This window comes from Strigops habroptila, chromosome Z (genome assembly GCF_004027225.2).
Source record: "Strigops habroptila isolate Jane chromosome Z, bStrHab1.2.pri, whole genome shotgun sequence".
Taxonomy (NCBI): Eukaryota; Metazoa; Chordata; class Aves; order Psittaciformes; family Psittacidae; genus Strigops; species Strigops habroptila.
The window spans coordinates 74,379,103-74,404,399 of NC_044302.2; the positions used below are offsets into that span (position 1 = coordinate 74,379,103).

Genomic DNA, 25,297 nt, shown 5'->3' on the forward strand with positions numbered 1-25,297 from the left:
ACTTACTCCATGTAGCATCAGTTGCATGATGTGTAGAGGAGACCCTGCCTTTGAACATCCAGCCCAGCACAGGCAACCGGGGTGCCAGGAGGAGCTGCGCTTCAGTTCCAATCACTTCTGAGGCAGCTCGAACCCCTTCATAGGCTGCCAGTATCTCTTTTTCAGTGGGAGTGTAGCTGGCCTCGGATCCTTTATATCCCCGACTCCAAAAGCCAAGGGGTCGACCTCGAGTCTCCCCTGGAGCTTTCTGCCAGAGGCTCCAGGTAGGACCATTCTCCCCAGCTGCGGTATAGAGCACATTTTTCACATCTGGCCCGGCCCGGCCTGGTCCAAGGGCTACTGCATGAACTATTTCTCGTTTAATTTGTTCAAAGGCTTGTTGTTGCTCAGGGCCCCATTTGAAATCATTCTTCTTCCGGGTCACGTGGTAGAGAGGGCTTACAATCAGACTGTAATTTGGGATGTGCATTCTCCAGAACCCCACAACACCTAAGAAAGCTTGTGTTTCTTTCTTGTTAGTTGGTGGAGACATTGCTGTTATCTTGTTGATCACGTCTGTGGGGATCTGGCGGCGTCCATCTTGCCATTTTATTCCCAAAAATTGAATCTCCTGTGCAGGTCCCTTGACCTTATTCCGTTTTATGGCAAAACCGGCCTTCAGCAGGATTTGGATTATTTTCCTCCCTTTCTCAAAAACTTCTTCCGCTGTATCACCCCACACGATGATGTCATCAATGTATTGGAGGTGTTCTGGAGCTTGCCCCTGTTCCAGTGCAGTCTGGATCAATCCATGGCAGATGGTAGGGCTGTGTTTCCACCCCTGGGGCAGTCGGTTCCAAGTGTACTGGACGCCCCTCCAAGTGAAAGCAAACTGTGGCCTGCATTCTGCTGCCAAAGGGATTGAGAAAAATGCATTGGCAATGTCAATTGTGGCATACCACTTGGCTGCCTTTGACTCCAGTTCATACTGAAGTTCTAACATGTCCGGTACGGCAGCACTCAATGGTGGTGTGACTTCGTTCAGGCCACGATAGTCTACTGTTAATCTCCACTCTCCATTAGACTTTTGCACTGGCCATATGGGGCTATTAAAGGGTGAGCGGGTCCTACTGATCACTCCTTGGCTCTCCAGTCTGCGGATCAGCTTATGGATGGGAATCAAGGAGTCTCGGTTGGTGCGATATTGCCGCCGGTGCACTGTTGTGGTCGCAATTGGCACTTGTTGTTCTTCGACCTTCAGCAACCCCACAACAGAAGGATCCTCTGAGAGACCGGGTAAGGTGGACAGCTGCTTAATTTCCTCTGTCTCCAAGGCAGTGATACCAAAAGCCCATCTATACCCTTTTGGGTCTTTGAAATACCCTCTCCTGAGATAGTCTATGCCAAGGATGCATGGAGCCCCTGGACCAGTTACAATGGGGTGCTTTTGCCACTTCCTCCCAGTCAGGCTGATTTCAGCTTCCAGCATAGTTAACGCTTGGGATCCTCCTGTCACTCCAGAAATAGAAATGGGTTTCACCCCTTGATACCTTGATGGCATCAGAGTACACTGTGCACCGGTATCTACTAGAGCCTTATACTTCTGTGGGACTGATGTGCCAGGCCATCTGATCCACACAGTCCAGTAAACCCGATTATCCCTCTCCTCCACCTGGCTGGAGGCAGGGCCCCTCTAATAGTGATCACAAAATTCTCCACTTCTGTCTTGTAGAAAGGGATTAGTATTCCTTATCACAGGAGCTGGAGTAAAATCAGCTCTTTCGCTCCATCTGGGAAACTGCTCGCCAGAGACTGGAGCAGCAGCTTTCCTAGGAGGATCATCCTTGACCATTGTTCTCCTCTTCAGTTCACGCACCTGTTGCTCCAGAGCTGAAGTAGGTTTTCCATCCCACTTTTTCATGTCTTCTCCATGATCCCGCAGGTAAAACCATAGGGTGGCCCGTGGCGTGTACCTCCTATATTTTCTTTCTCGAGCAGTAGGGCGCCTTCTGTTAATAGCTGAGACATGGGTTGGTACGCGTGGAGAGCTGGATAGATCGGATAAATCGTCTCTCAATTGTTTGAACTCCTGGGACAGTTTTTCCACAGCTGAAATGATGGAAGGGGTGAGATTGTCTTCGAACTCTCGGAGTTGACAAATCAGGAAATCCACTGTTGGTGATATTCCGTCATTCCAGGTCATTGATGCCAATGTGTGGGCATATGATGATGGCGCACTCCGTGTAAGTTTCCGCCACATGGGTCGTGTACATTCGACTTCATCTGGGTCTACGGATGTGTTCCTGGAATCCGGCCTACGATAGATCATCTCTATAATGGCTGATTCCCTCAGGGACTGGATGCCTTTCTCTATCGTGGTCCAGTTGGCTGAGCGATTCGTAATATCGTCTTTGTAGGGAAACCTTTCCTTCACAGCTGCCAGGAGCCGCCTCCAAAGACTGAGGGCTCGCTTCTCTCTTGCAATCGCTTTGTCAATTCCTCCTTCCTTAGCAAGTGATCCCAGCTGCTTGGCTTCCCTACCTTCTAGTTCGTGACCGTCGGCCCCATTGTCCCAGCACCGGAGCAACCAGGTGACAATGTGCTCCCCTGGAAGACGGGTGAAATCTATTCGCATATTCCGTAGTTCGTTTGAGGTCCGGGGTCGAGAAGTGACCTCTTCTTCTTCTTCCTCTTCCTCTGACCCACGTAGTAGTAACTCTTGTTCAGGTGCTGTTGCATATAGTAATGGCACTGGGTCTTCATCTTTCTTCGCTTCGCGGGTTGCTCTTTGTGCCTTTCGTCTGCTTTTGCTTACAGGTGCAACAGACATTGTCACAAACTGGACATTTGGTTTAGCTGCAGTGTTTGTCACTGTGGTTGGAGTGGCTGCAGTGTCTGCCACTAGGATTGGAGTGGTTGCAATGTCTATTGCTGGGGTTGGTGCAGCTGTTGTGCTTGGGAGTTGAGTAACAGCAACAGCTGCATTATCTGTTGCTGTCGGGGTTTGAGTAGCTACTGTGCTTGTCACTGGGGTTGGTGTAGCTGCGGTGCTTGGAGTAGCCATATTGTCTGTTGCTGTCGGGGTTTGAATAGCTACTGTGCATGTCACTGGGGTTGGTGTAGCTGTGGTGCTTGGAGTAGCTATATTGTCTGTTGCTGTCGGGGTTTGAGTAGCTACTGTGCTTGTCACTGGGGTTGGTGTGGCTGCAGTGCTTGGAGTAGCCACATTGTCTGTTGCTGTCGGGGTTTGAGTAGCTGTTGTGCTTGTCACTGGGGTTGGTGTAACTGCTGTATTTGAAGTTGGAGTAGTTGCGTTGTCTGTTGTGGTCAGGGTTTGAGTAGCTGTTGTGCTTGTCACTGGGGTTGATGTAGCTGCTGTACTTGGAGTAGCTGTGTTGACTGTTGTGGTCAGGGTCTGAGTAGCTGCTGTGCTTGTAGTTGGCATAGCTGCGTTGTCTGTTGCTTTGCCATCAGATCCAGAGACATTTTTTTCCCTTTGAAGGTGCTGGATAGTGTTGAGCAGGGCTCTGTAGGCATAGGCCAAGCCCCAGCACGTTGCCAAAATTTGTCCCTCTCTGGTATAACCAGGACGACAGCACACCTCGTTTAAGTGTTTTACTAGTTTTTCTGGATGTTGCACTTGTTCAGTGGTGAAGTTCCAAAGCACTGGAGGGGCCCACTGGCCTAGGTACTTGCCCATACTATCCCACACACCCTGCCACTCATAACTGTCCAGCCTCAGGGAAAATCTCCTGGTGGTCCTCCTATATCGTCGTCTAACCCTAGACCAGATTCGAACCTGATACTGCTGAATTTTTGACATTAAACGAAATAGGATGTTCCTACGACGGGATGGCCGTGGGTAAAACACACTCCATATGTTTGCCAACATGCTGATCCCCAGCACAATCAGCAGGCAGGTTTCAAGGGTACTCAAAGGCCATCTAAAACCTTCAGAACTCTCAACTGCTGTTGCAAATAGGCTGGTGGGGGAACGGGGGTGTAAGAGAATGCTTCCTTCGTAAGTTTACCCCCCGCGGAGAAAAAAAAAGATATGCAATTGCTAAAATATTTCATTATATACCTCCCAATGTATAGTGGTGATGGCCACGCTGGAAGCACAAACCAGACCAGTTTCATGATCAATGAGTCTATTGTATTACAAGTCATTACCATGAAGTACAGTGAAACAAGAACCTTAGCCCAGGCCCCCCACCGATAAACGCTAAAACAGCAAATAGTGGCTGTAAGTAAGGTACAACATGCTGAAATTCTGAGATCAAGCGCAACAAGTCTGAGAGCCAAATAATCACCATTGTGACGAGTAGTAACAATGAATGCTTATCACAAATATGATTAAACACACTCTGGTCAGGTCTGTCGTTATCTCAACCTTTCGAGCCCCACGTTGGGCGCCAAAAAGAACTGTCGTGGTTTGAGCCCAGCCGGTAACTCAGAACCACACAGCCGCTCGCTCACTCCCCCCCCCTCCTTCTTCCTCCCCCCGCTCCCGGAGGGATGGGGAGGAGAATGGGAAGAATGCAACTCCCACGGGTTGAGATAAGAGCAGTCCCGCAACTAAGGTATAACACAGAACCACTACTGCTACCACCAATGATAATAACGATTAGTGAAATAACAAGGGGAGAGGATACAATTGCTCACCACCCGCCGACCGATACCCAGCCCGACCCGAGCAGTGATCCGGGCCTTCCGGGTAACTCCCCCCGGTTTATATACTGGGCATGACGTGCTGTGGTATGGAATACCCCTTTGGCTAGTTTGGGTCAGGTGTCCTGTCTCTGCTTCCTCCCGGCTTCCCCTCCTCCCTGGCAAAGCATGAGACTGAGAAAGTCCTTGGTTGGAATAAACATTACTTAGCAACAACTAAAAACATCGGTGTTATCAGCGTTGTTCCCAGGCTGAAAGTTAAAAAACACAGCACTGCACCAGCTACTAAGCAGGAGAAAAATGACTGCTATAGCTGAACCCAGGACACCATTTTACATGCTCCTAATTTGTGTATACATCTCTATGTCTGATATATTGCTGCTAGGTTGGACTTTCTACTGATGTTCCTTTCTGGCATTATACTTCAAAAATGTTTTTCAAAATGCTGAGGTATTTTGCTTTAAGTTTGCTGCTTGGTCTTGTTCATTCTAAGGTGTTATACTAATTTAATATTATTTATTTAGTAATGAAATTGGTAACTGAAAAAAAACCCAAAACAAACTACTGGAAACCAAACCATATTGTACCATATAGTACAATATGTAGTAGGTTTAGTTTTCTGACTGCTTCATAGATACATCAGTAGGCTGTTTAACTGGATTGTAATGTAAAAGAGAAATCCCTGTGAAGCTAATCTCCATCACATCAGCTTCAAAGTCAGTGGGTTAACCATGGAACATATTTTTGGTTCAGAGTTTCCATTAATATCTATTAGCAGACCCAGTTTGCCTAAAATAAATATCTGCAGATGTTCAGAGCTGTACTGACCCTTTTAATCTGCTTCCTCCCAGAAAAAAAAAAAAAAGTCTGTTCCCATAAGAAAATTATATTCTTGTTAGTGACAAATAGTGTGCCTGTTTTATTAAAACTGTAAATTATTCTGTCCTGTGGGCTTTTCAGTGTGTTACTCTTCTTTCTTTTCCTCTTGTTTTGCTTTATAAGTTCTGCATATTAAATTTTATGTTTCATGGAGGTAACACTTCCTATATAGTAAAAAGCAAATATGTGACTTTAAATTAATGGAACTTATGTCAGGTGAAATACTGTCATGACAAACAGTAAATAGGCTGCTTGCAGCTTCACCAGCATGCTTTGACCTTGCTTATGTCAAAAGCTCAAAAGTGTCAAAAAGGAAAGTGTCTCTATGTTAGACTGGGGTTTCTGCAACAAGCGGGCAAAATCTGTTTGGTTTAGTTAGTCTTTGCACAAGATGCTGAGTCACAGGTTATCCTCCAGGCAATACTTTTTCATATTTATTTGGTGACAGTGTTGGATTTTTTTGCTGGGTTTTTTGACTTTAAGAATGTTTGCAACTCACGGTTTTTAGATACAGTTTCCAGAAAACAGTGAGGAATATAAAAATTTAATAGCTCTCATTACTTTCTGTGGTGTTCCTGAGTGAAAAGCTTTGCTAATGCTTAACTCACTGTTTCCAAGGGACAGTTTAAAGTCAGATTTTTTGCTGTACGCTGTCTTAAAAATGAGTTAAATCTCCAGGCACAAATATCATGAGTTTGAAAGTTGACTTTCACAGTCCAGCTCTAAAGGCCATTGTTTCCCTAGCACATTTCTTCCTGGCACATAGGATTATTTTTTTAATATAATATATTATTATATATTTTAAGGAGCACAGCCACTGTGTCTCTGTAATTCCCTTTTACAGAGTATTTTCAGCTGTATGGCAGGAATTCTAGTCTGAGACAAGTATTAGCTGTCATCATGCATGTGTAAAAATAGGTGCTGTCAGTTGCATGTCCCTGAGAAATGCAAAATGAATAAAATAATAAGGTCAGAAATAGTAGAGTGAACAGTTTGAATGCTGGTCATGTGTCTGTATACACTGCATAAACATCCCAAGTGAAAATAACTATGACATCAAACTGACTACAGGTTCTTGTGGTTTGATGGAGCATTTTGTGTCGCAAGTTATGGAAGGAAGAGTTATGGGGAGTGTTTGTAAATCCTTTTTATTTTGAAGCTGGTAATGTAACGGGTGGTGAGACTTCAGGTGTGCTAAACCAAGTAACAACGTCTTATTGTCTTATTGTTATTATTGCCAGATAAACGTGAAGTATGTGAAAGGGTATTCAAGTGGTCTTGCTAGTCATGTCATTGTGGGAATTGCTAGGCCTGGCAGGAGCATATAAAATGCCAGTGTAGTCTTTGGAGAGGAAGATGCTCGCATGCTCTGATGTTCACTCTTTCATTTTGTGCAGACTCCCTTCCTTCTCTCTTAAAGCTGATTGACATTAATGTTCTGTACTTTGACCCGCTGGTCCTGGGTTTGACAACCATTTGAAACAAACTGTACCCAGAACTGTGGAACTCTTCAGTTGATCTTTTTTCGTTTCACTGTCATAAACTGCAATAAGCAATCAGCAGGAGACAACCCCTTGCTCACTGGATCAGATCTTAACAAACTGCCTATATAATTGTAGGCATCAGAAATTAAATTCTCATTCCATTGAAATCAGTGGCAAAATTCCTATCAGCATCAATTGAACCATCTCATTACAAAGCTGGTTTAATAGAAAATATTAGAAAAACAAGCTCTAAAGCTCAATCTTCTGAATGTAAACTGTTTCTGTTTGTCACTTTTGCTGTACGTATTGAGACTACTAGATAAATTTATTTATGTTGTCAACACATGTTAAAATTATACTAGCAGCTAAAAAAAGTTTCGTGGTATCACCAAAATGAGAGATGGAAAATACCTCTTAGGCCATCTAATCCAACCCTTTGTCCATGTGGGATATTTTCCTGTTTTGTACTTTCTACTGTTAATTGGCATTACACAGGAAAGACATGGACCTGTTGGAGTGGGTACAGAGAGGGGCCACAAAAATGATCAGAGGGCTGAAGCACCTCTCCTGTGGGGAAAGGTTGAGAGAGTTGCAGTTGTTCAGCCCATAGTAGAGGAGACTCCAGGGAGACCTTATTGTGGCCTTTCAATAGTTAAAGGGGGGTTGATAAGAAAGATGAGTACAGATTTTCTAGTAGGGCCTGTTGTGATAGGACAAGGGGTGATGGTTTTAAACTAAAAGAGGATAGATTCTGACTAGATACAAGGAAGAAATTTTTTACAGTTAGGGTGGTGAAACAGTAGAACAGGTTGCTCAGGGAGGTCATAGATGGAAACATTCAAGGTCAGGTTGGACTGGGCTTTGAGCAACCTGATCTAGTTGAAGATGTCCCTTCTCATCACCGGATGACCTTTAAAGGTCCCCTCCAACCCAAACTACTTTATGATTCTGTGATTATCAACCAAACAATGCTTTACATGGTGCTGGAAATGTTTTGACATATACCAGAGGAAACAGAGGTTTCTACTTATTAGAAAATTGGAGCACTGTGTTGCTAACAGCAAAGTCTTCTCCAGCTGCTGATAAAAATGGAAGAAAATAAAGCTTCTCTTTAAATTCTCTTCTTTCATTTTTTAATGGTCCCTTAAACACAAGTAGCAAGGACTTCAGTTTATGCGCTAGGCATTTAATAACAGCATGTCTAAAAGGGGAAATAAAGTTCAGTGGCATATCAGAGGTGGCACTTAGCTTAAGGGTACTTATTACAGAAAGAGAACTAGGCTGCGTGTTAGTGCAGAATTGGCACAAGGTTGAAATACTACAGGATTGAATACAACTATTTAACTGTGCAATATAGTCCTTTGGACTTAATGGCCTTCCCGTACAGAAAGTCTGTCGACTGTGGATCCAGGTATATTGCCTGTGGTCTGTAGAAGAATGTGTTCATATATACGGTATAAAAGGGGGGAGGAGAAAAGAAGATAAGAGGAGAAAATGGGAACAAAGAGCTAGTTCACAGTTAATAATAAATTCTTTTTATTCTGCACACAGTTAATGTGCATTAATTAGTGTACTTGAAATTAATTAACACTTTATGTTAAGTTTCCCAAGTTTACTACAAACTCTTGTTGAAATTCTTTGTAATCAGATATTGATGCATGGTCTTTGAGGAGTAGCAACTGATCCTATCTTTTATATTCACTACTGACAACTGATTTTTGATCCTGAGATTGTGTAGCTGTGGTTTAGTCCACTGATCCTTGCTGATCTTATAAGAGTTTCTCAGGCCATTAATTTTTTGCTCTGCCATACAGAACAAGAACAAAGCAGCTGAAAAAAAAAACCCCAGCAGTAAGAGAGTCCTTGTTATGAGGAGCAGGAGGAAATACACAAGATCATTTCTAGACTTCAGAGGGGAGAAAAAAGAATAATGAGTGAGTTGTCTAAAGTTACAGGGAAAGAGGAATTGTATCGAAATGACTCTTCCTTTCACTCTTTATTTTAAATAGTGGATTGTGATTTGTAAACGTGCTCCCACCTTACATATATGCTGCTCCTTCTTCTTCTGTAGGGGCTGCGGATTATTTTTTCAGATGCTTCCAGGCTTATCTTCAGAATGAGTGCTTCTAGCCATGTGAGAGCTACTCTCCGGATCTATGCAGAGAGTTACGAAAAGGATCCTAGCCAACACAATAAGGAACCACAGGTAACGCAGTAGTGTTATAATGAGTTGATAAGTGATACGCTTCCTCTGTATTAGCAGTGGCTACAGGTTTTCGTCTTTAACCAGAAGGAACATTCAGCACCTTGACCCCTGTTTGCTGTGTTTGTGGATGATTTTCCCAATAATGTGACTGTACATGTTTTGAAGCAGGACCAACAGTTTCAATGTATGTGTAGTATCTAACACAACAGGAATGTCAGGGGCTGAGATGCCTGGTGATAAGTGCTGAGCAATGACTTTTAGTCTATTAAGAGAAGCCATGCTCATTTTATTCTTTCTTTTTTTTCTTTTTTTGCAAGTGTTACAGAACAAATCTGAGTTATAGAACAATACAAAAAAAAATTTTTTCAAGCAGGTTATCTGGGTATCACTTTATTACAGCACCCCAGGGACTCCTCACAATGAGAGTAGAGTTAGGAGATATGGCCGCCAGAGCCTAAACGATGTAGGGATTCCTTATTAAGGGGAAGACTTGTAGCTGTCTAAAGAATTACCTCATATTATAACCAGACTCTATCCTAGGAAGAGCGAATATTGAGATCAAGTTGCAGTGTAATCCATGAAATGCCTAAACCAATTCATAACATAAACCCCATTTTGAACTCTCAGATTTTTCCTACTAAAACACCTTCATGCTGTGATATACAAGAAGAGAGGACTAAGGATGTTTCATGGAAGAGGATAAGCATTTAGCTTGAAGTAAATCAAAACACTGTAGTTTGAAGCCCCATATAGTTGCTTATTCGTGACTGAGGTGCCAAATGCATAAAAGCAATCAAATGATGGGGTAAAAACCACTCTGCAACAGTAGCAGGGAGGGTGGAGAGAGAATATGTGTGAGAAAGGGACACCAAGGTCTTTGAAGAATGGAGGGAGTGATAGAGCAGCATGGTGGCCACCTGGCGGGCAGCCAAGTTCAATGCACCACAGCCGTGCCAAATTTTATTACAGCACAAATTGTTTATCAGTTGCAATTAAGGTGATCATTTCAAATATGGTTCTTTGTGCTATGTAGGCAAGGCATAGATGAAATGGTAACAAGTCATGATAAGAAACAAACTAAGCATTCATTTTAGAGGTTTGCAGTGTACTTATAGTAACATTATGATATCTGACACAAAAAGTGTGATCTGAACGTGTTTCCTGTCTAACAAATCCCAACAAAAAATACTAGAAACCAAGAGAGTATATACTTGTAGCATTCATCTACCTAAACTTTTGACTATTTAATTACAATGAGAATATGCCTTTTAAAATTGAATCCTTTTTGCATCAGCAGATTGTTCTATTTTACTTGTTACAAGGTATGCAATGTGAGAGAAGTGACATGCTGGCAGAGCTTAGGCTTCTATGTCTCCTAAAGTAACCAACAATCAATGCACATTTTTAATATTTGTTTTGTTTTGTGTTTTAATGAGTGGAAAATAACAAACGTTCTCAGTAAGTTTTCCGCTTGTAAAGAGACTAGATTTAGGCAGCAGAGGTATCCTCAGAAAATGAGGAATGTCCTGCGCTGCACGTGCTTTTTATCTCTGTTCTGCATGGATTTGCTTGAGAGAGGTGCATAAAATCCACTACAAGTTCTAGTCATCTCACCAGCAACAGAAACTCTGCCTGTGAAGCAGCAAAAATGGGGCTGCTGCAAAAGGTGATAGGAGCACCAAGCGGTCCTCCAGGGAGAAAAGCTAGCTATAGCACAGGTCTGAGTTCCATCCAGGTAGCAGAGCCAGAGACGAATCTGGAGACACTCACTCCTATGGCATAGCTCAGACAGAGACTAACACCCCTAGGACAGGTTGAAAAGAACTGTATGAATCCATGGGCAGGGTGCAGTGAGGGGGAGTCCTCACGAGAGACTTGGCAGGGCCAGCAGGGCTTATCACTGCCCTCAGGGCTTTCATAGTCTGGTCTCTTATTCCTAGGGTTAGAAAAATGACTGGAAGGGTTTTGGTTTTTTTTTACTATTTATGTACTAGAGCCTGTCAGATTATGACACTTTTGGCTGTTTATCCAGGATATTCACTGGTGAACAGATAATCCCAAGGGTAGAAATGTCATTCATTGCCTTGAAACTTGTTGCAGGGACTTTCCTGCATTTATGCAGTGTAGGCAGGTATCTTAACATCCAGACTGACTCAGGAAACACATGACAAACAGCAGTTTTATCTCATTTAATACAGTAGATTCTTTCTCTGGTTTCTTGTTGTATAGCATTGCACAGTTCCCACTGCTCTTCTTTCCTTGCCCTGGCTGGATACATTGCCAACAACATGAGAGCATTAGGATCTGCAAGGTGATAGATTATATCACACAGGCAGATGATGGACTTCAAGACAGTACATAAAACTGATTTCAGGAGATCCTCATGTTAGTATAAAAATAACTAAAAATTTCTCAGGAGAATATTTGATCATCTTCAGTGGAATATGTGGAAGAGAGTGACAGCAAACAGCAGAAAGCGTTGCTGGGGAGGGTGGCATAGTTTGTAATTCCTTTGTTGTTTAGTTTGCTTTGAGAATCATACTGACGTATGTATCTAGACAAGTTGTGATAGATTTGAAATTTTAAGTACTTTGTTTCCTATTTACTTTCAGTAATAGAGGCAGAGTCAACATATTCATAAGTGATCAGTTACTCAAAGAACAACACTGATGTAAAGAGTATGTAAAGTATATACCTTGTATGTAGTACTTAAGGAAGTTGTTACATTTGGTGTAAATGCTTGTTTTTCTTTAAGCATAGTTGATGTTTGCAATTAGGTAGGTAACTACATGTGTCTTCTGTATCATTGCACTCTGCCTGAAGCAGCTGGTTGTGAAAAAGTCTCTTCCATTCTTCTTATGTCATAAACCAAGACATAAAATTATTTGACGATTGGCTGCTTAAGTAAATACGTGGTTGCTTCTCCTTATTGGACCACCTCCTCCAGTACCTTCTTTCCACTGATTATATTGTCAAGTTGAAGATGAATGCTTTGCATTGGCGACAGTTCCAGTCAAATGAAAGTTCCAGTCACCTGAAATGAAAGGCAAAAGTGCCTTTTTGGCTCTTTTTCACAAAAAATAAATCACTGTGATCTTGATAGGCAACTCAATTATATTGGAAGTTGCATGCCATTTTGTGGAATCATTGTGGTAACTGGCTTGAGTTTGCCTCATATCAGCATCCCTTTTTTCTACCTTCCTTCCAAACAAAGCCATTTCTAAAATTGATGAACCAATTGGCAGTTTTGGCAGTTTTCAAGTGTTTCTAGTTTGCTTCTGTTCTCTTTGACGGTGTAACTGCTGATAGTGAATCTTCCATGGATAAGCAGAAATCTAAACCACTCCTTCCAATATACATGCTGAGATATGTATATTGTACTGAAACACCAGTGTGAAATTACAGCACTTTCTGGGTTAAGTGTTAACTGAGACATATTGTAAAGGTAATATATACAAGTATATATTTTTTTAAAACAACAGTTGAATTGAGGTGGACAGAATTAATCATTCACATTAGAGGTGCTGTATGTCCTCTGGATGGCCATAACTCCTTTCCCACAAAAGGCTGGACCTGATGATCTTTCAAGGTCCCTTTCAACCTGAGCTCCTTCTATGATGAACTCTTGCCCAGGATGAAATTTGGACAAAGATCTGTAACAATGCTCAATATCATTCAAGTTCAACTAATTGACAGTGCTAGCTGTAGGAGCAACTTTGTTTGATACCCAACAGAAAGCCTAACATTCTTTGAAAGACTACTGGGGCTGCTCAAACCTGTACCTTGTGATTTTGGCCCCAGGGAGCCATGCAAGTGAGTGGTCCTCAAGTAAAGCTCTCTTCATACTTTGTAGCTCTGCACGAGTCTCCCAGGAAAAGCTGATTTTCAGGCCTTATTGCCTGTAAGTGTATATTTTCCTTCAGAAAAATTATAGCTTCCGTAACAGCATTCTTGTAACCAGAGAGAAGCAAGGCTTATAAGGACCTTTTGTTCCAATTTATATGTAGGCCAAACAGTAGCCATTAATGAATGTAAGGGTGACCCAAATCTTCTTTTAGTTACATCTTTCATACAATTAATTGGTAATACTTTCCACCTAGATTTAAGCATAGCCAGCTGCCTGATTAACAATGTAGGAGTCCAAGATAAAGCAGTAAAATATGCTAATAATTAGAAGTCTGAGATCACAGATAAATGTGAATAGCAGTGGCTTCTGGCTGTTGAACAAACCGTTGAAGGAAATTGGCTGAAGCAGCTTCATGGTCACCTGAAAGATAAGGAGTGGCAACGTTTTTTCCAGGAGTAATACAGTTCTTCCTGTAAGCCAGTATCAACAGGAGTGAAAATCAAGAGTAGAAAACTAACCATCATGCTCTGGATAAAGTATATTAAAAACAATTCTATGTAAACATTTTGAAATTATTTAATTTATAGTGGTGATGCAATCTAGTTCTAAAACAAAGTCTTGAAAACAATGTCCAAAGCTTTTCTAAAACTTTAATGTTCCCCTAGAACGGAAGACCACTCTGTTAATGCTCCTTGTCACTGGTGATACCCCTCATTGCTGTGCATTCCTGAGAAAGTTGCTTTCCAGCTACCTGGAAGACTTCCTTCAAAAGATTATTTGTTTGGGTTTAACTAGTCAAATAGGCATAAAAATATCAATTTCAGGAAGTTCAGTTCATTATAACAAACAACAGTTCTCTCTGAAGCCTTGAACCTTTATGCATTGGAATTTATCTTTTTCTAAGGTTAAGAGAGTTATTAGCTATGCTAAATTTTATGCAGATGGAAAATCTAGAGATATGTTCAATAGGCATGAAATACTAAAATAAGGGTTTATTGACCTTTAGGCTCATTTATAGCTTAATTTTATGGATCAACTCATTATTTATTATTTGCAGATCCTGACACATGGTTAATATCTTCTTGTCCTTTGTCTAGCCACCTGGATATATTGTTGAACTGGGATAATATTCAAACAGGAACTTTCATATACGAAGACCAAGAAAGAAATGAGCCGTTATGCAGAGTCGTTTTGAGTTGTTTACCCTGGGAACAGTGTAGTGAATAATAATCTGAATTGTTCTGAATATGGATTAACTAGCTCTGTTTGCAGTATTTTATTATTCATTATGTGAATTGCAATAGCAATAAATAAGTGTTGTCATAGACCTATGCAGACTGTATCAGTTACTCTTTAACAGGGTGCAGTAAATCACAAATGCTGCAGTTACTTTTCCCAAAAACTGGTGAAATATGTGCTAATTAGCTTCAGAATCATTAGATGAGCAGCAGCCAAGCAAAGATTTTGCGGCAGGAGTTGTTTCTTTGCATTCTTGTCCAAAAAGGCAAGCCAATTAAAAGAAAAATAATTGGGATGAAAAGTAGCTTGGTCAAAAGACTGTCATCAAAAACTGAATTTCTGAGACAATTTTTGAATGGCAAGTAACAGAGGAAAAACCAAACTGATATTCAGGTCAGTATATGAAAGGATTATGATTATGTATGATTGTATATATATACATAATGGTTATATAAAGCAGTTGTTTATAATGGGAAGTTTGTCCAAGAGCAGGGGCCTGAAATCAGTAACCTGAAGTCCTTTTGTCCAGTATCACTAATTAGAGATTAAGGTTTCTACATGGTTCTGTCATGACACTCTTACAACCCTAAGCACAAGTGTAGTTTGTTAGAGAATTATTACCTCTTTTAGTCATTGGTCTTTTAGCATGGCTCTGGTTGACTGTTAAAACATACAGCACTGTCCAGAGAAATCCTGTAAAGTTTTGCCTTTACTATTAAAATTCATAAGATTTTCTTTGAGAGGACTGGAGATTTCCACCTGTTTGATCACACTCTAAGTAACACAGCGTATTTGTGTGATTCAGGTAATTTAGCTTCTGATTCTGCCAAAAGCCATACAGTGGACAAATTTTACATCAGCTGGAACTGGAAAGGAACATAGGAAAAAGTAATTCATGTGACAGTGATTATAAAATACTTCATGAATCAAGGAAATTAATTAATTAAACCTAATCTTCACTTAAAGCTCCTTGGATATACTAGAAAAGAACTAATCTGTTGCAAACATAGATGTTTCTGTGCACCACAGAGTTTACATTTTCCTCCTGTCTTTTTCAGCTCTCATGCCTGCCCTTCTGTATTGTGAGGTGCAGAACAGCTGGCCTCCTGACCTTTATTGTAATTTTGAGTTAGCAGGCAGACTATGCGCAAGAGTAGAGAGGTCGGTTTCCTTTGGTGAGCACGCTACTTCATGGTAATAAACACCACCAGTGCTGTGAATGTAACAGAGCCCGTCCAGTTTGTTCCATTATGAACCAAGGCTATCTGCGTTGCATAGAACTTGTAGGATGGGTGGCTGTAGCATAAACCTTTCTAAAGACATCTGTTTTTTGGAATATAAGACCCAACATTTTTAAATCTTAAAAATCTCTTCAAGATACAGAAGTCTTTCTAGAGTCATGTTAACTATAATGATTGCTGGCTGGGATTTATCTTTTGCAGCGAAAATGTAAACTCTGTATGTAAACTCTGTAAATGTAAACTGATTCATTGCACAGATAAAGAAGTTTTTAAAAGGCATACACAGCTCTAGTTCCTTGTTATTCTGCCCCGCTCTTGCCATTCCAAAGAGAATCCACTTTTGGGTTTCTTTTTTTTACACCTGAGGGATGAAGAAAGTGTAGATAAATTGAAGTGTGAGAAGACAGAACTAAAATAGGACTTTCTCTGTTGAGAAGTGTGACTGTGAGCAGCAGAATATTTAGTAGTAATTGGAACAACTTGGTGAAAGAGCAGCAGCCAAATTGTTTATGTAAATGGCTGTGACATAAACTCATTTGATTTTGTGTTTTGTTCAAAGCATTGTGTAGAGTTTTGTTTGGTTTTGGTTTTTTTTTTTAATTTTATTCTTCAGAGTGCATTTGTTGCTGAAGAAAGCAGGATCAAGTAAAGTTGGTCAGTAGGGTGGCTTCTTAGATTTTCCTGTACTTTTTTTTGTATAAGGAAGAGGTTTCTTACAGGAGTGCTGGAGGGACTTCAGAAGCTTCTTTCAGTTCTCCTTAATCCATTTTGCTAGAGGAGGCAAGTGATATGGTCCAGACCTATTAAGTTGGCACATTTTAATATTTACTTTTGCAGCATTTGGCCACAGATGCGAATTTGTGCTCCATACATTAATCTTCTCTGAGCATGTTTGACTTTAATGGACTTGTATTCTGCTTCAGTAATAATTCAGTAGATAGATATCTGCAAATATGGAGTTTTTTGAACAAAATAGCATGTCAGACTGCTCACACTTGTGCATAACCAAGTTTGATCATAAACTCATTTGACACCAGTAGCATTCATGGTGTTATTCCTTGACTCTGCTTGCCCAGTTAGTCTCTTCACTCTTGATTTAACTGTGTGACCATTTGTATAAATAAAGCAAACACCTCATTCTATTAGAGACTCCTAGGTTGCTGAAATGAATTCAAAGTATTGATTATATTAAGCTTATAAAACAGATTCCTGTAAATTTAAGCTCTCCAGAATTACTGGTTTGTTCATTTGATTTTTAAACCTGGAGGGCTTAAAGTCAGAATGTAGTTTATTTGAAAGAGGCAACAGTGGGAAACCTTCGAGGGATTATCTAGTTTGGTAATCAAATACATGATTCTCTGAAAGTAAGGTTTTCACTGAAAACTCAGCTCTGCCAATTTATCTTTGCACATCATTTAATTAACTAAGAAAAGATTTAGTTGACATGTGAAAAAATATATTTCACTTGGTTTTCATGTACTGTCATAGTCGTTATGTGCACTCACCTATCTGGGCAGTTTTGTACATATGGCCATTTAATAAAGTATGTAGCTTGAAACTTCAGAGTTCATGCTGCTTCTGTTGCAGTTTGTCTTATTTAATACAATTACAGGTGGTATTACTCAAAACACACTTTTATGATTTCTGTTAAGGTAACTGTTACATTACCGTGTGACTCTCAACTTCACAGAAAAAGTATCTATCTCATCTACATCGCTTCCACTCATCAGAATAGAAATAATACTACTTTTTTGATTTCTAGGTTGTTTTGTACAGCAGATTTTGCAAGAGCTCCACAATTCCTGTTACTTAGAGAAATTATCAATGTAGTGTATTTACTGTTTTTTCTGCACAGCTTAGGTATACTCAGTGTAACACTTCATAAAACATATGCTCAGCATGATACTAATGCTGAGTATCATGTCATATCAAGTAGGACAATACAGACACTCTGGCTGTGTTAGTGCTGCTTGTTATTAAATTATTTACTATTATTATATAATGCAGTTAAAAGGAGAATTTATAAATACGTTGATATTTCTGCTTTATGTAATTCAGTGTATTTCTTTTCTTTAGGCTGTGCTGAGTCCTCTTATAGCAATCGCACTGAAAATATCTCAGATTCATGAGAGGACAGGGCGAAAGGGACCCACTGTCATCACCTGAAGCCACAGAAGATTGTTAAACCAGGGCCAAAAGAGGAGCAGCAAGGAAGAGACAGGATCTTGCTGAAACATGTTAGCCATTTGTGCCTTGTATGATTATAAAAGTTTTCTTGGGGATAGAGGTAGGGAGGGAAGAAAAATTCAATATAATATTGAGCATATTCATTTGCATTGATCTCCAAATACAGTAGTGTATTGATTTTGTTTTACCTGCAATATCTTAATTTCAGTTAACAATATAACCAAAGAAAGAGGCCTTAACCTTCAACTGTTCTCAACAATGTGACAGAAAAGGAAAACTGCTTGGTTTTGAATGCTGTAGTAAAAGTTGGGGAGATTTCAGTTAGGAAGAGAGGGGACAAGTTGCAAAACAAAGACATGCTTGGTAAATATTGTTTGGGATCCTTGTCACCTTCTTGCTGGTTTACAAAGAGGTATACAGAGCATGTCTGAGGCATATGGGGCTGTATACTACGCTTTGCAAAGGGTGCATTTCCGCACCTGACACCACTCTTCCTCTCCTATCTCTCCCACTGCTCACAGATGCACGCTGGCAGCAGTGTTGTATACACACTTACACAGGCTCCCAAAGAAGGAGTTATCCCATATTTTTTTTTTTTACCCCTGCCTTTAAAGCATATCAATGTGATTTGTGCATTTAGATTTTCCTGATTTTTTTGACTGTTTTTTTTTTTTTTCCTCCAAAGAAAGCATTTGTGCTATAGAAGCTGATTGTGACCTTCCAGCAATATGTCGGGAGTGGAATCTGGCTGGCTTTTGCAATATTCCTCATGTCAGGAGGTGATATTGGTGCTTACTATGTTTGAGAGGTAATCACTGCAAGTTCAGCAATTTTTCATGAAAGAGTTATTATGAAAGTTTTGTAAGTCTTTGGAATACTTATGCTCCACTTACCTCGAAGTGGTAAGTGAAGCGTGTAGTGAAGAGGAAATGAAAACAAATGCTGATGGATTAAATAGAGATACTTGTCTGATTCACCAGCTGGACGCAGTTTGCATTAGATTATTTGTAACGGTGGATCATGGGAAAAAAATCTGAGGAGTGCAAAGGGAGAATAGACATCCCGGCATAGATCTGGGAAGGATACTGGGGATATGGACATCAGCATTTTTCTGCTTGTGAAATGATACTTCAGTTCTAGCTACAACACTGTGCTCTGAAGAAGAATACAAACACTTTATGCATGTCACTTGTTTGAAAGCTTTGCTTCCTTGGGAACAGTGTGGTCACTTTTATCATTTGTCAAGGTGGCAAGGTACAACTTGCCTCTTTGCAGTGTGTTTCAATTCATTGTGGTTGTCAAATTTTAGTGCAATTTATGTAATATTTCAGCAAAGGAAAATGTTTTGATTCAACACTTCTGTCAAAAAATTGCCACGGCACTTAGTACGCAATAAAGAGTAATGCTGTATTTCTGTCTTAATACGTAATCATGGACAAGACACTGCACTTTCAAGCATCCTAATAAAAATGCCTTTAATACAATTACATTATCTACTTAATTGACTCTAAACAAATCAGGTACTAATGTTCTCACATAGTATTCTACCTTACCACTGAGTAGTCCCATAAAACAAAAGAGATTTTAAGTAAAAGTTGTTTGTTTTTTATAAAGATTTTTCTGGAGACATCCAGGGCATTCTCACACAATTTGGACATCTACTTTTGAATGTAAGAATATTCATCTTTATAGAAATCTTGTTTAACTAATCTTTCATTTTTCTTATAGATCAACCTCCTCTAGGTGCAGGATAGTAAGCTCTTAACTACTGGATCAGACATGGGCAAACATACTCTGGATTATGACACTTAGTTCAAATTACTGGGCTGCAGGAAAGAACATTCTGAAAGGCAGTCCAAGAACTTCTAAAATCTTTTACACATTCTCTGGCAATGAAATAATTTTTGATCACATGGTGAACTAGCTATGCTAGAAAGTGTCCCGTTTCCCAAACTTCTGGGACTAGGACTTGCACTTTGAAAATTAGATGTACTGAAGCCAGGTGTCTTTCAAGATGCAATGGGAAGACTCATGAGGAACAAATCAGGACTGTGAAGAGGCATATTGGTGCTTTTATCAGAAAGCCACTAGAGCACCAGCTGCAGTAGGTGGCAGTCTGCTTTCATGAAGGCAGTCTTTGTGAACAAAGGATATGTTTTAAAATCTCAGTACTGACCTTCGTCCCAGGCTTCAGAAGCAATAGTCGTGCCTCTGCACTGAAATGGAGAGAATGGCTGTTTGTGTGCAGTTTTGAATAGCTGTCAAACAGAACTAGTCTAACCCCACATCCACTCACCATCCCTTTTTTATGAATGGATATTGATAATATGTAACAACTGGTATTTTGTACCAGTTAATTGCTTTTCTCTACAAGAAGACAAATAAAACTTTGTAAGGCTGAAGTACAGTGTATATCTTTATATCTGATGTGTTTCGGGAATGACGGTAGCCATAATCTCATAAAGCGTACAGCTTTTCCTGAGGTCTTTTACTTAGTAATATGAAAAATGAATGCTTGGAAAAGAGCAGCATAGGTAAGCTTATGCAAAAATGCAAGGCTCCTAAAACCAGATGATACATCTAGCAAAGGGAAAACCATTACTAATACTGTTTGTATTAATATCACAGTATCTGGGTGCTATGAGAGACCCAGACCCTTCTGTGGCTATTGTTGGATTAGTAGTTTCATCAAGTCCGGAAATTGCAAGGTTGCTGCATTGTTCAGCTGTGATTGCACTAACATTTACTTGGACAGTATTTCTGTTTCCCAAAACCTCAGATTTTTTTGTAGCCAGCAATACAAAGATACACTCCCAGCATGCTGGAGGAAGAGGAGAAAAAGGAATTCAGAAATATCAGTGAGAGAGAGAACTATCTCAAGGAACATTAGCAGAGGGCTGACCCAGGACAGAGAAAGATGCAGCAGGTGATGAGGATTAGGAGAGGTCAAATTGCTGGATTCAGCTGGAAAGAGATAGGTTTGATAAAAGAATACTAATAGCACAACAATGGGTTTTAGAGAGGGAAACAGGGAAAAAGAAGGTAAAGGCGGGAAGGGAACATAGTCTAAGAATGATTTTATAATGTTCAATATCACCATCATGGCTTGCATTTCTAATGTATATATAGCCATAATGCTGAAGTTGTTGCCTTGGGGTATGTGGGCATCTGGAAAGTATAGTAATTTTCATGTCTCACTGGTTCTGCAACAAAGACAGGAACGGGTTGCCCAGAGAGGTAGTATATGTCCTATTCCTGGAAACATTCAAGGTCAACCTGGACAGGGCTCTGAGCAACCTGCTCCAGTTGAAGATGTCCCTGCTCATTTCAGGGGGGTTGGACTAGGTGACCTTTAAAAGTCCCTTCCAAACCAAACCGTACTACGGTTCTAAGAAAAAGCATAACACCTATAGTCAGTGTTACAGGTCCAAATCCGAGTGAACCTCTGTCAAATTTTTCTTGTCATCGTGCAATTATAGTCGGAGAAGATTTTTCCTCCTGCAACTGCTAATTCCCACCTACGAGCTATGGGCATGACCAGGGTTGTCTGTTTAGTAGCTAGGAAGTGTACTAAGTATATTGTATTGTGTGTTCATACTGAATCATGAACACCTCGTATCATACAAGCAAAAGCAAGGCATTTGTTTTAAATACAAAATTTATTCATGAATTCAATAGTAAAATACCAGCTATTACTACCCCAAAATAAAACAGGTAACTTGGAAGGCATATGATACAAAAATAATCAGTTACAACAAATAATTTAAAACTTCCAAAGAAAAGCTGAGTTAGTAGGTTTCCCAAGTCAGCTAATGTTACAAAACCACAAATAATTTCGGACAAAACCCCTTTTGATGCACAAGGCATTTAAGATTGATTACAGCATGATGCTTTTATCTTGCAGCATAGGAAATTCCTATTGCCAGTGACGTTGACTATTACAAGATACAGCCTGATCATTTGTATCTCTATGGAGATTCATTCTGCATTGAAATACTGAACACATTTATATATATCCCCTCTACCTCCACTCAAACACACAAATAGTCAATGTTTTTCCTGGGCAATTTCATCCTGCATGGTATACTGTTTAGGGATCACTGACACATGTCTTCTTCCAGTTTTCTTTGCTTCACAGATGCAGGATTTTGACCACTGCCTGTCTCAGGTGTTTTGGCAGGCGTTGCTCTTTCTGAGCAGTGTGCATCCTGTTGGTAGCTGTTATCTTCTGTGGATGGATGAGAATTTGACTCCCCTCCGGGGTTTGGCTTTTGATCAGCTGTTTGCTGCTGCTGTAGCTGCTGTGCAAATAATTCATATGGTGGTGGCTGTTCCTGCTCATTAGTTTCACTGATGAACTCTGCGCTGCTTTCACTGTACAGAGGTGGAGGGATATTGAAGACTTCTTGCTGTTTTAGTGCAGAGGCAACTGGCAATGGGCTGGTCTGTTTTTCAGGATCTGTGCTGTATTCATAGGAGGGTGGATAAAAGTCAGGCCTGAGAAAAAGCAAACCAAAGAGAAACACATGGTGAAATGTGATTTGTCTCAGAGAGCTTGGTTAGATGCTTTGTCTGTTATGTTTCCAAAGTTTCAATGAGGCTTAAACTGTAAATGAAAACCTAAGTAGGTTTAGATCAATGGAATATATTAATATAAACCAGCAGGCATAGCTGGGATAATTACCTGTGTCTTTCTACAAAATGTGTTATTAAAACTCAGAATTCTAAAAAGATGAGCCTTCCCCACAAGGAGCTCCCAACCATGGCATACAAACATTCATGCTTGTGAGTATTTCAACAGGTGTCCAAGAAAAGTTTGATTTGAAGAAGAAAGAGATCATTGTCCAAAGTAGGTTAAATTAGTGAGTTATCTATTATTACAATAATCATGGTTTTCCAGTTTTAAAATACATTTTGCGTGCTTCTGCTTATCTAACCAAAATTTGCTGGGTGCTGTTTCTAAGTGCCTTTAGAGCACCCATTGTCAGTATTTCTGGTGCAGTTTCCACAACAGCCAGGGAAAAATAATGTGCATCCAGTGAGCCTGTTAAAGACTTTTGTCAGGCCTCGTGCCAATCAGTTTAAGAAACTCTCTTTCTCAAAGTATCAGTCTTTTCACAAGAACACTTCGGTAAAAAACATAGAGAGCTGAAGCTTTCTGCATACCTCATTGTTCGTAAGTAATGTGAGCACCTGTCCCACAGCAGCACGTCTGGGATTGTCTGGTGAAATGGAACTAATGATGCTCCTGCAGAAGCCCCGTCAAGTCAGCATAGCTGCACCTGCTGCCTCCATGCATGGCTTTGGACCACTCTGTGCAACCTGCTAAGTTTCCTGTAGAATACCTTACATTATGTATTGTTTGCACAAATTGCTGTTTGCACACATTGCTGCTTTCTCTAGCAAATCAAATTTCAGACCACAGCTGTGTCCAGAGAAATATAATAGAATGGCTACTTTTTTTTTATTTAGCAGAAACCTTGTATTGCTTTGTCTCACAGTGTGTTTACAAAACAGCATCCCTTCTTCCCAATTCATCAGCAGCAGTTTGCAACACATACCTGTCTATGGTGCTGACACGTAGCTCTCTAAGGCTGGGATTTAGAATGAAGATGCTGCTGAGGCCTCTGTATTTCAAGACTTCATGGAAAGTGCTCCAAAAAATGCCAGCCACAAGGAGAAAGAACCCCAAAGCTAACAGGCAATAAAACACCAGCTCATTATTTCCACATCTGCAGGCAGAGGAACTTGTGGAAATGCACAAGACTCCCAGACACATAGTGGAGAAACTGAGTAAGAGCACTAAAAGACGAATGAAGGTAAAAACACCTTTTGGCATCTTTCCCAGCAGACACAGCACTTGGTTCCTGCCTGCTGTTTGCTTGGTGGCTCGCTCAGCTGTGTTTCTCATCTTCATGTGTTGATATTTTATACACTTCAGGATCAATTGGCCTTTGGACAATGAAGAGAAGCATGAGTATTTTTTAAGATACTCATTAACTCTTTGAGATAATCATAAGCTCTTTGAGATTAGTTTGCAATCTTAAACCTACTTTAAGGAAGGAAACAGAAACCTGTTGCACTGTTCGTTTGCCACTGTAATCTCTGGAGTGCATACTGAACTGCTGCATTCATTACATGTTAAAATTTGCAACGGTTTACACAGCTGGTTCATGAATGAGACTTATATTTGTCTGTCTTGAACACTGCCCCCCCCTCCAAAAAACCCCAACAACAAAGACAGTGTTCATAACTCCCTGTTTAAAGTTTGAAGGGAAAATACGCTTCTTTCTTAATCACGTTTTCATCTTTCAGTGGATTTTGGTCTCCGTCTGTTTTTAACGCATTATTCAACTGCCATGAGATTTTTAATTGTTCTTTGGAAAAGAATAAATTCTAGCTTACAGTGTGATATAATAATCAATGGATTTAGTAAATAAAAGGAAAGAAATCATAATGTCAAAAAAGGACATAGTCATACAGGACATCATCTTGTCTGCATGTTCAGTTGTACTCCAATTCCTTTACCGTCATTCTCTTCTCTCTTCCAGCAATTTTTATTGACCGATTTTCAAAAGGATCAGTGCTCAAAGCTACACAAGAACACCTATACTCAGTTTCCAATTTTTCTTACTTCTGGTTTTTTGCTGTTTTGGATCATACAGATTACACACACACATAAATAGAAATACTGAGATATTCATGACTGCTATCCAAAGTTCAAGGAGTTATTGTAATTCACATCTTCTGTAGTACTTGTCCTTCTGCCACCACACCGTACTCACTGAAATAATTGTGTTGATGTAAACACATTTTAGTTCCTGTTTTCTGTTTATAGATCTTTATGCACTGCTCTGTGTGTGTTAATTTTACAGCTGGAACATGACAGCATCATATCTGTGATGATGCAGGCTAAGTTAATTGTCACAGGAAAAGCTGGGCAGGAAGTTACATTACGTCTATGTGAAAACATTTAAGAATTCAGATACATTCCCTTTCTGTTCTAGCAAAAGAGATAAAAAGAGGTATTAGGAAAAACCTCTAATGAAGAAGTCACAAAAATTAAATTACTCTCAGAAAAATAAAAAGCCAATGAGGCTACACCTCACATGGTGGGAAGAACTGGTTTGCATGATAAACTTCAGCCTCAGAAAAACAATTTTCTATCCCAGCCAGTTTCCTAATAACTCCACAAAATTCAAGAGAAGCAAGCGAGACCTGTCAGCAGCAGCTGCTGGCTCCACAGCATGGTGAAGGCAGAGCCAGGGGGGAGAAGTCTTGCAGTGAAATTCAAAGGTGCAGTGAACTGGGGACTGCTCAACAGTGGCCCCAGCTGTAGATGGAGGGAATGTAGATGGTGGCCGGGAATGAGGGGTTAGTCCATTGTGATGCTGTGGGACAAGAAGAAATAAAGGACCTTCTTTTAGGGGGAGGCTGTATATCTGCCAGTTGTTTCACATTTGCACACCTTCCTATTTTTTCAAGCTGTGGAAGTACAATGCTCTCTGCAAGAGGTCAATTAAGTCCGTGACAACAGGCTATGGGTATCTCATCCTTGAGAAAA

General features: G+C 40.3%; 2 protein-coding genes across 6 annotated transcripts in view; one reads left to right on the forward strand and one right to left on the reverse strand.

Annotated features, from left to right (window-relative positions):
• The window catches only part of PGM5 (phosphoglucomutase 5), a 74,238-nt gene extending 54,103 nt beyond the window's left edge, over positions 1 to 20,135 (forward strand). The window contains exons 10-12 of one of the 4 annotated variants that reach the window (XR_003989222.1): positions 8,828 to 8,947; positions 9,085 to 9,219; positions 17,623 to 19,217. Coding sequence is in view for 1 of the 4 variants with exons in the window: in XM_030470592.1 (XP_030326452.1) it covers positions 9,085 to 9,219; positions 17,623 to 17,712 (225 nt within the window). In the remaining 3 variants the exon portion in view is untranslated. Of the gene's footprint in view, positions 1 to 8,827; positions 8,948 to 9,084; positions 9,220 to 17,622; positions 19,218 to 19,461 lie in introns of those variants that run through there. The other 3 variants (XR_003989221.1, XR_003989220.1, XM_030470592.1) reach the window with 3 other exon arrangements.
• A 1,290-nt stretch (positions 20,136 to 21,425) lies between these two features.
• On the reverse strand, positions 21,426 to 23,572 carry TMEM252 (transmembrane protein 252). Of its 2 annotated transcripts, XM_030469770.1 has the most exons (3): positions 23,295 to 23,383; positions 22,900 to 23,067; positions 21,426 to 22,230 (listed from the first exon to the last, which is right to left on the reverse strand). In XM_030469770.1, the coding sequence occupies exons 2-3, from the start codon at positions 22,902 to 22,904 to the stop codon at positions 21,831 to 21,833; spliced, it is 405 nt and encodes a 134-aa protein (XP_030325630.1). In that variant the 5' UTR covers positions 22,905 to 23,067; positions 23,295 to 23,383; the 3' UTR covers positions 21,426 to 21,830. The 2 variants fall into 2 exon arrangements, with proteins under 2 accessions (XP_030325630.1, XP_030325629.1); XM_030469769.1 differs by lacking the exon at positions 22,900 to 23,067 and having other exon boundaries at positions 23,295 to 23,572.
• Between the last annotated feature and the right edge of the window lie 1,725 nt (positions 23,573 to 25,297).

Coding starts and splice junctions, on each gene's coding strand:
- TMEM252 (XM_030469769.1), bottom strand. CDS start 23,572: ATGCCAAAAGGTGTTTTTACCTTCATTCGTCTTTTAGTGCTCTTACTC. Junction 22,231..23,294: donor CGTGTCAGCACCATAGACAG/GTATGTGTTGCA, acceptor GCTTTTTCTCAG/GCCTGACTTTTATCCACCCT.